The sequence below is a fragment of the Mangifera indica genome, chromosome 2 (genome assembly GCF_011075055.1).
Source record: "Mangifera indica cultivar Alphonso chromosome 2, CATAS_Mindica_2.1, whole genome shotgun sequence".
NCBI classification, from domain to species: domain Eukaryota; kingdom Viridiplantae; phylum Streptophyta; class Magnoliopsida; order Sapindales; family Anacardiaceae; genus Mangifera; species Mangifera indica.
The window spans coordinates 7,351,016-7,361,596 of NC_058138.1; the positions used below are offsets into that span (position 1 = coordinate 7,351,016).

Here is a 10,581-nt window from a genome sequence, read left to right on the forward strand (position 1 = left end):
ACTCGTGAGACAGATTCGATCAAAATCACACCACCACACCATTTTTTCGAGGCTTTCATCATTATGATTATAACCCATCAATATAATGATCGATTTCTTTATTTATCCCAGGGGACCAAGCGAAAGCACAACTTACGAGTACTGGCATAGAAATATTTTTCGCATAAAGCATAAGACTCCTTTGAAATATCACAAAGGTTTGCATAAAAATATGCAATGAATTCATAACCAAACATAGTTAAATATTCGAAGTTAGTTATAAATCTTTAACTCTAGTCTTTTCTACTCCCTCGGTTCCCTCATTAATTTTTTTATTCTAAGTTTGTTCCTACAGCCTTAGCTACGTAACAATTAGGAATAACTTTTACTTTATTAATAGAAACAACATTAAAATAACATGAATGACCCAAAAAAAAAAAAAAAAGTAGATATTCGTTCATAAAAATTGATGATATTACAAAAAGCAAAAGCGAATTTATATACAAAATCACCACGATAAGTGGTAATAAATATAGTTAAATGATTTGATAATACAGAACTCACACATCAGTTTGTTCACATAGTTTTTACACGTACCACCAAATCTATCTATATCTAAACTTTGAAATATCTTGTTATATATAAATTGTTCAATTGTCTTATTTTGGTTACAAAAAGGGTAAGTGTTAATTTGTAAATGTGAGAAAAAGTCTCGCCCTTGAGCTACTCTTTTATCTAATATATAGTTGTATGAAAATTGGTTGTAGCATGACTCTATGGAAGTAGCCGGTTGATGTGAAGTGTCAACAATTAACCATAATATATAGTTGTATCAAAATTAGTTGTAGCATGACTCTATTGGAGTAGACAATCGATGTGAAACTTCGACCAATTAGCCATATTATATAGTTCTATGAAAATTAGTTGTAGCATAACTCTATGGAAGTGGCCGGTTAATGTGAAACTTCAACCAATTAGCCGTAACTCTTCTATATAGTTGTTTGTGAGAAATGTACAGTCTACTAGAGTAGCCGATTGATGTAAAACTTCAACTAATGGCCCATAACTCCTCTGGATGACCATTTGTCAAACTTATTAAGCACATTTAACACCTTTTTAGGTCTAGCTCCTGTCCCACAAAATCATAATAATGCATGTAATTTGAATTATTTCTATCATCCTAATATCCAAATCAAGTAACTGATAACACAACCAATTGCAAACTCAGATCACAACCACAAGGAAAGCCCTATATCATGCCTCTAGCATCATAACCATATTTTTCATACCACATTTGAAAAATCATCACACAATAACCATTACAGCGACAGAAAACAATCATGGCATATATATGTCGGTAACTATTTAGACCCAACTTCTACTAGATCCAGATTGCCTGTTTGCAAGAATTTCTTTGGTTTTTTGTTAACATTAAAATAATTATCTGTAAGAGTTATAACGTTAAACTGAGTGAAAGACTTGATAAATTAACTAGATCCCTAATAAATTATTTATTTTAAGCAATGTAATAAAGATTGTACACTATATTATCATAATAATTTAATTAGTAATTATTACTACAGTGTTACGCAGACAAAATTCCTGATTGATCAAACTCACTGTGCAATCTTTAAGAATAACAAATGACTAATAGATAAGTATTCCTCTCAGTCCACAACTGTAGGAAGAGGTCTCATGCAGGAAATAAAAATTTCTGTAAACTATCAAATATCAAATAAATGTTTCCTACATTGTCTTGGACTTGCTCCCTTCAATTTCAGCAATCATAAGTGTAATTACTACCACCAACGTTTACATTTTATAGGATAATTGTACATATGATCCTAAATTTCACTATTATAAATTCTGAACAGTAAAAATAAATTAAAAAAAAAGCGCACACACAATATAGACACATTGACCATGTTATTATAGTTGTGTAATTCTTCGTTTTCTCTATCCCATTATAAGAATACTGTAGATGTAGCTTTAATGTTTCCTATCCAATTACATAAAAAATTGATATCCTTACCGTGTTTCTTTGTATTCTTACACTCACAATTTATCAAAATCTACTATTTAAGTTCGTGACGTAAAAAATATAAATCACCACTATTAGAGGTTACTTTGCGTTTTGGTTTTGAGTTTCGTAAGAAATGTGATGTGTATATAAATATTATTTGACTAAGCCGACTTCTCTGAAAAATTTATCCCAAATTCTGAATCACAAATGTTGAATCATTTTATAAAATATGATTTGACCGAGACAACTGGGATCAAATCCACCCCATGTCAGCGGTTATAACTTAATCAACGCTGTCAGAAATTTCTTTGCTTTGTTTAACTTTGCACGATCAATTGAATTGGTGAGATGTTGTTGGCACAAGCATACAGAATTTGACTGGACTTGGCGATTTCCTGTTGAAAATACTGCTTACCAAAATCTCTCTCAGAACTACTTTATTGTATGTTATATCAAAGATCAGCAGAAGGCCTGGAATGAAAAACTCAGTCTCTCATGGATATGATACTCATATTTCTTTCTCTTCTAAGTTTGCTGAGCTTCGTCGTTGAAGCTAGTCCAACATATCTTGGCCATCTATGCCCGAACATCACTTTCAACACAAACAGCAGCTATCAAACAAACCTCAATCTTTTCTTAGCTGATATTCCCAGGCAGGCTTATCTCAACGAAAAATATTCCATCGGTTTCTACAACACTACCACAGGCAGCGACCCTTACAAGTTGTATGCCCTCTTTCTTTGCCGCGGCGATGTTGATCTGGACACCTGTCAACTTTGTGTTAATGTTGCAACCACAAACTTAACAAACCTTTGTACTATTGGAGAACAAAGCATGATATGGTATGACGAGTGCTTTTTCCGCTATTCAAACAAGTCCTTCTTTTCTATCATGAGCCAGGTTCCTTATTTTGCCATGTTTAATACGCAAGAGTTTAATGGCAGTACAGACATATTTAGTGAGAAACTCAGCAGTTTGTTCACCGAGGTTACGGCTGAGGCTGTAAACACTTCTAAAATGTTTGCAACCAGAGAGGTTAATTTAGATGCCCTTCGTACACTATATGGTCTAGCGCAGTGCACGCCGGACCTGTCAAAACTTGATTGCAATACATGTCTTGAAGGAGCTATTCAACGGTTGGGATTGTTTTCCCTACCAGTAGGAGCAAGAGTGCTGTTTCCAAGTTGTAATTTCCACTACGAACTGTACAAGTTCTACAATGAAACAGTGCCACCCGCACCTCCATCACTTCTGTCTCCACCACCACCTCCACCTTCCAGAGGTAACGTTAGGATACAGTTTAACTAATTATTTAAATAATTAATCGCACGGCGCCATAGAAGGAACCTCTTCTAGTGATAATATATCTCATGATCTTGATTTATTTTCTTTATTCTATTTTCAATTTTTGTTTTATTCCCGTAATTGCGAGCTTTAAATACTTGTGCATGATATTTTGATATGGGTTAAGTAAATTTAAATTGTGAATAAAAAATATATTTGTTTGGAAGGAAGAAAAACAGTATGGATTGCAATAGGCGCGACAGGATCGGCGATTATAGCGGTAGTGCTTGGCTCTTTCCTTCTCTGCAGAAGACACAAAAGAGATAGAGGTAATTGATTTATAACTTTGCCTCAAGAAAGGATTAAATTTTATTCATTTTATTTAAACTAAGAGGGAAAAAAAAAAAAAAAGATGTTCATTCATAGAAACTGATGACAATGCAAAAAGTAAATAAGCGAATTTATATACAAAATCAGGTCAATAAGTGGTGATAAATATAGTTAAATGATTTAACAATACAGAAGTTGCACCGTTCACATAGTTTTTACAAGTACCACCAATCAGTACCTAAACTGTGGAATATCTTGTTAAATATAAATTGTTCGGTTATCTCTTGCTGGTTGGTGGTTGGAAAAGGGGTAAGTGTTAGGTTGTAAATACAAGGAAAAGTCTCACCTCTTAAGTTACCTTTTCATCTAATAGTTGTATCAAAATTCGGTTGTAGCAACTCCACCTAAGAGTCTATGAGAGTGGTCAATTGGTGTGAAACTTCAACTAGTGAGCCATAGTTCCTCTAGATGGTTAATTATGAGAAGCGTAAAGTCTATGGTAATAGCCAGTTGATGGGAAACTTCAACTAGTAGTCCACAGCTCTTTCAAATGACTATTTGTAAAATATGTCAAATCGATGACTCAATGTGTAAGGAAATGGTTGTTGGGTTTTTCCATATAAGTTGAAAAGAGAATAAGATGTTAGTATATAAGTGTATTAGTTAGCTTTTATGTGGCAAAGACTCAATAACACCTTTTATACACACACACACACACACACACACACACACGTGTACAAGATGCCATAAGAGCCACATATGTGTATAAGATACCATAAGAGCTAAAAGTTTAAGTTGATAGCTAGAGTTTCTTACATTTTGAAGGTCAAATGTGTGTCTTAACTTTGCAAATTTGCATACTACCCACACCAACCCTCGACGAGATTCAAACCCAGAGGCTCTGATTGTACATGTGGATAAAATACCATCAAAGCTAAAAGTTTAAGCTAATAACTAGATAAATCCCTTAATACCTCATGTGTCTCTAGGACTATTCAAATAATGTCTTTCACGTTGGTTGTCTCATGTGAGAGCCAAATGTACATTGCAAATTTGCATATTGTTGGTCATTCATCATCACTAGAATCTTTGAAATTATTAATCACATTATGATTATTGCATTTGGTGTTAAAATAATAATATCCTCAAAGATTTTAATATTGATCAATACTACCTTTAGACCCTAAGGCATAAACAATAATATAACATAATATTCTATTTGTTATCGCCTTTATATTTCTTTAAACATTGGATATTTAAAGGAAGAAATTTTTGTGTACAAAGCAAAGCTCATCATAAAATATTTTTCTATATTCTTTTACTCTAACTCTACCTTTGTCTTCTCTCTATTTGGTTTCAATCTCCTCTATTGTCCATTTGATTTCTCTTTCTCAACTACATCTATGGTTATCTATGTAAATACCCAACCAAAATGCCAATAGCCTACTATAATAAGAGAATTGATTAGTCTTTGATGTTTCATCTAGTTCAATAAAATTAAGTGTGCTTTGCAGAGGAGAAATCAACTAGTGATCACGAAGTTCAACTACTTCGCTTGGGAGAGGGCAATGTTGGAGTTGCTTATTCATATGATATATCACAGGGACAAGAACCTCAAGAGTTTCCCCATTTTCCATTAGGCATCATACTTGAGGCCACACATAATTTTTCTAATGAGAATAAGCTTGGTGAAGGTGGGTTTGGCCCCGTGTACAAGGTACGTATAATATTGATTTTAATTCAGTAAAGGGACTTTGATTTATTCAAACACATAAAGTACTTATTGAATGACTGGCTTGTGATCTCTATGCCCACAAATGGTTGGTCACTCTATTTTAACAAATATGTATAGCTAGTTGTTATTCACAAAAAATAGTCATTCTCCTTTTGTTATTCCTACAATACATGCATACAATGAAGATTTATTTAGTTTTTACTGCTATGGACAAACATTCAAGATAAATTCGAATCAAACTAAACTCAATTCAGGACTTGCACAAGCTTGGCTTGTCACAAGGGAGCTAAGTTCAAGCCCAATGAGTTTTGAAAATCATGAGATTGAGTTTAAACTCAATTTAACGGCTTGTGTTCAAGCTCAACTTGAGCTTAGCTCGGTACTACCAATAAAATGTCATTTTGACTCTAAAATGAAACGAACATATTCTGAATTTATAAATAATTATTATTTTTTTAAATTTATGTTTTCAAATAAAAAAGACATTACAGTAGATTTGAATTGTGTAGAGAAAAGAAAAAAAATAAGTTTATTTATAATAGGTGAATTGAGTTATTAAAATGCCTCTTTCTAATGTAGGATTTTTGCAATTGGGAATAAACCCAATAAAAAGATACTTTAACAATTCACTTCACTATGATGTTTTCATTTATTAGTGAACATATTTTTTTTTAAATAATCATTTATATGTTCAAAACATAGATGACATGGTTTTGTTTATTACCCATAATTGGTTAAAACAACATTTTTTTTTTTTTTTTTGCATTCATGGTTTGTGAGCTTATTGAGTTAAACCTTTCATGGCTCGAACTAAGTAGTTTCACATATCCTTGAGCCATGGCTACTCATTTTGAGCTCAAGTCATGGTGGCTCATTTCAAGCTCAACAAGTATGCCAGCAATTGGGTTTGTGTGAACTAAACTCAAATCCACTACTCAAAAATTACTTTTATATTTGAGGATTCATGTTCATCATAGAAGCCAATGTTTTACATTTTCTTAATTGTTATAATAGAATTACTAATTATCCCAGGGAATATTAGTAGATGGCAAGGAAGTTGCAGTGAAGAGACTTTCAAGAACTTCTGGACAAGGGCTAAAAGAGTTAGAAAATGAAGTTACTTTAATTTCCAAATTACAACACAAAAATCTTGTGAGACTTTTGGGATGCTGCTTAGAAGGGAATGAGTCGATGCTCATCTTTGAATATATGCCCAACAAAAGCCTTGATTTTCTCCTCTTTGGTACATTCTAAAACTTCATTTATTTATTTATTTGTTGTTTTGATAATCCATAAATCCCTTCACCTACTTCGCAAGCTCAATTTCCAAACTATAGCCTTATAACACCCTTTTTAAATACATATCCCAACTCGGTATATGTACCTAAAGAAACGTATTACTTAAACTTTTCTAAAACATGTGCAACTATAATTAAATGCATGGCACCCATATAAAATGAAACCACAATCCCCAAAAGTGCATTAAAAGAATATTAGTGAAACCCACATCCCTTTAGTATGTTTGAAATCCATGTTATAACATAGATACATAAATAGCCAAATCCATACCAAGTGTCCGAAAATCAATTCACAAAGGAGGCCAAATGCATAAATTATTCCAAAGTATAAATCTGTAATGCATTTGACAGAAGTGCCTTGCCTTATGGAACATCTTAAACTAACCTACTGCCTCTGCCACTGTCTCACTACTTAACAAATCTACTTGCAAAATCACAAGGGAACACAATGAGTGGAAAACACTCAGTACATTGGTAAGCACATAGCACAATATCAAATAATATTTCCTAAGTTCTCGTATCTATTCTTATTGTGGTGTTGTGAATGTTTCCCTAACATCTCAAATACCCATCAATTAACTCGACACCTTTTGCCTAATTTCACTATCAGTATCATCCCTAATTACTTTTATTCAATGATGTATAATGACATCTGGTGAATGCATATGACATCCCCAATGTCATCTATATGGTGTACTTTATACACATGTTAAAGAGGCTTATAGTTGAAGCCATATAGACTAACCATTTTTGCTTTTACCATTATACCGCACATAACTTAGTGGCACAATCACATTGTATATAACTCAGTGAGATGCACATTGCATACAACTTAGTGACAAGTCACACTACACATAACTCAATGACAAATCCATGTGCTACTAAGCTTGGTAGAACACATACCATACACAACTTGGTGGTAAGAATCTCATGGTACATCATTGGTATTTTAAACTCAAAATCACTCTGGTTAGGGTTTATGTCTTCATCCACATAATTAGGCACACCCATAATGGTTATTGTCACAAATAGCTTTCATTAGGATCTTATCATTTGTTTCTCTCCCATTTATCCCTTATAGAGGTATATTAGTCATTTCCATAATTTTTTTAAAGCTTTACTAACTTACACACTTCTATTTTCATTTTCCCCTAATTATACATAAGGGGTGTACTCTCTCTTGGCACACAGTCATGTATGAGTTGTACATGGATACGTAAATTAGGATAGGATACATGAACTTGTGTCCCATACCACTTCCCCAATTTAACACACTCATGGCATCTCTCTACATAGGGAGAATTTTCCCCTAAAAGTTCACGGGCATGTGTCAACTGAAATATAAGTGTGTAGTGTCTTTTTTTTCAAATTTTGTCCTTACCTGAAAACGTAACTTTTGATCGTCTAAACCAAATTCTAGCACAAACATTTCTAAACTACTGTGTATCCACATCAACATGTTCCTAAATCATCACACAGATCAAATACGCCATAACTCATACAAGTCATGCTATTAACATGCAAATTTAGAGCTCTTTATGATGCAAAAAGACCAATCCTTTACACAATCATATTCCCTTGCATAATCTAACATAATCAATATATTACTAGAAACCTCTTAATAATTTTACCACATTACATCATCAAAAAATTCTATGTAATTCATTCAAGGCAGTAACATAATGTAATACCATCAAAGTATATTAACCATATTTTCCTAAGCATACACTTTTTACCTTATCAAATAGTATATTCCCGAAATCATAATGCATAAATAAACCTCATATCAATAATTTTGCAGTAATAATCACACTGCATCAATTCATTACACTCAACAAGTAATTCAATCTAGCCAAAAAGATCATCACACTTATCTCACTTCAGATGGTGCAAAGGTCTTCACGTGGCAAGAACTTCTTTTAACAAACCTCAAACGATTTCCCTTAGCTGAAATTCTTCCTTGGCTCTCCTATAACACTCTTATTTTTTGAAAAATATAATGATAATGTGAGCCAAAATAGTATGGATTCATTTTATTTTTACTATAATTAACAATACATGGTTATGTATTGTTTATACACAGTCGTGTATGTCATTTCACAAAAATGGAAGTTTCCAAAATCGTTGCAAAACTATTCCTTATCCAAAATTCAAATGTGTTGACTATGCACAGACATGTACACTATTATACACACGCATGCATGCCTCCCAAACTTAGACAAATTTCACAAATCACATGAGAAAAGATCATTTTGCCCTTGTCACCACATACATAGGCATGTGGCCTACCTATATGGTCATATATCTCAATTTCTACGTACACTTAATCAATTAAACACAAATGGAAGCAAACAAAGTCAAAAGACCAAAATATCCTTGGTCATACTTGTGGGTGTTACAAGCACCAACAAGCCCTTCTATTAGTGGAAAGTGGTAAAATATGACTTCATTAAGCATGCAAGTTGTAGTGAAGGGGTTTAAATTAATTTGCCAATGCTAGTTGTAACTAATTGATGGAAAGTCATGTTTGAAACTTATATTTAATTATTATATGTTCAGATTCAACTAGGAGCATAGAACTAGATTGGAAAAGACGTATAAGCATCATTAATGGCATTGCACGAGGTCTATTGTATTTGCATGAGGATTCTCGACTCAAAGTAATTCATCGGGATCTCAAACCAAGTAACATTTTATTAGATAATGAAATGAATCCTAGAATATCTGACTTTGGAATGGCCAGAATATTTGGCGGAAATCAACATGAAGCTAACACCAGGAGAGTTGTTGGTACATAGTAAGTGCATTAAAATTCTTTCCATAATTTCTACCATGATTTCTCATATAAGAACATGAATACAAGCAAATCATTTTCCATGGGATTGAATCTTAATTTGTTTTTCCAATTTATAATAGTGGATACATGGCTCCAGAGTATGCCATGGAAGGATTGTTTTCAGTTAAATCTGATGTTTTTAGTTTTGGAGTTCTTCTACTTGAGATTTTGACGGGAAAAAAGAATAGTGGATTTTATCTTTCAGAACATGGCCAAAGTCTTCTTAATTATGTAAGTCCCAATTTTTAATCTTCACATTGAATATACAATGATCTTTGTTAATGCATGGTTTACAACATGAATATATGATATTTCAGGCTTGGAAGCTATGGTGTGAAGGACATATATTAGAGCTAATGGATCCCATTTTGGTGGAATCGTGTGTTCCAAGTGAATTATTGAAATACATGCATGTTGGATTATTGTGTGTTCAAGAAGATCCAGCTGATAGGCCAACCATGTCATCTTTAGTAGTCATGTTAGCAAGCGATACAATAGTTCTTCCTAAACTGACTGAACCTGCATTTTCTGTTGGTAGAGTGGTCAATTTAGCTCAATCTTCATCAAATGCTAAAGTTTTCTCCTCCAAGAATGAGGTAACCCTTTCAAGTGTTTCACCTCGATGACAATTCTTTTATGGCTAATTGCATTTTTGAAAATTTTTGTCATTTATTAAAAGATAAGAATGTATGTTATGGAATTTTTGGCAATCATTACCTTGTTCCTATATTTATTTTAATCATGGCTTCAAAAAGTAGATATTCAAACAATTTTTTGTAAATGAACTAATTAGAAAAAGCAATGCTATATATACACATTTTTGTGTATATAATTAAATATACAAATGATGTTTTATTATGTAAGTGAATTAAAAATCAAATATTATAATAAATAAATATCCATAATTGGTGAGACAAATTTGATCAAAATCATATCACTACTTTTTTGTGCGCACATTTTTGTGTATATAATTAGGTACAATGTGTCAATATGTTTAACACAACTTATGATTATTGGATTAATACTCATGATCCGATTATGTATATTTGACAAATTATCTAGAAAATTGATTATGTATTAAAATGTTCAATATGTC

The 10,581-nt window shown here is 32.7% G+C and overlaps 1 protein-coding gene across 1 annotated transcript; it reads left to right on the forward strand.

The window, feature by feature from the left end:
* The first annotated feature begins 2,516 nt into the window (after positions 1-2,516).
* Positions 2,517-10,212, forward strand: LOC123209199 (cysteine-rich receptor-like protein kinase 10). Its single transcript, XM_044627058.1, has 7 exons — positions 2,517-3,284; positions 3,514-3,615; positions 5,131-5,333; positions 6,384-6,594; positions 9,209-9,446; positions 9,566-9,716; positions 9,803-10,212. Exons 1-7 carry the CDS (start codon positions 2,837-2,839, stop codon positions 10,109-10,111), a joined length of 1,662 nt encoding a protein of 553 aa, XP_044482993.1. The 5' UTR covers positions 2,517-2,836; the 3' UTR covers positions 10,112-10,212.
* Positions 10,213-10,581: the final 369 nt, after the last annotated feature.

Coding starts and splice junctions, on each gene's coding strand:
- LOC123209199 (XM_044627058.1), top strand. CDS start 2,837: ATGATATGGTATGACGAGTGCTTTTTCCGCTATTCAAACAAGTCCTTC. Junction 5,334..6,383: donor GGTTTGGCCCCGTGTACAAG/GTACGTATAATA, acceptor TAATTATCCCAG/GGAATATTAGTAGATGGCAA. Junction 9,447..9,565: donor AGGAGAGTTGTTGGTACATA/GTAAGTGCATTA, acceptor AATTTATAATAG/TGGATACATGGCTCCAGAGT.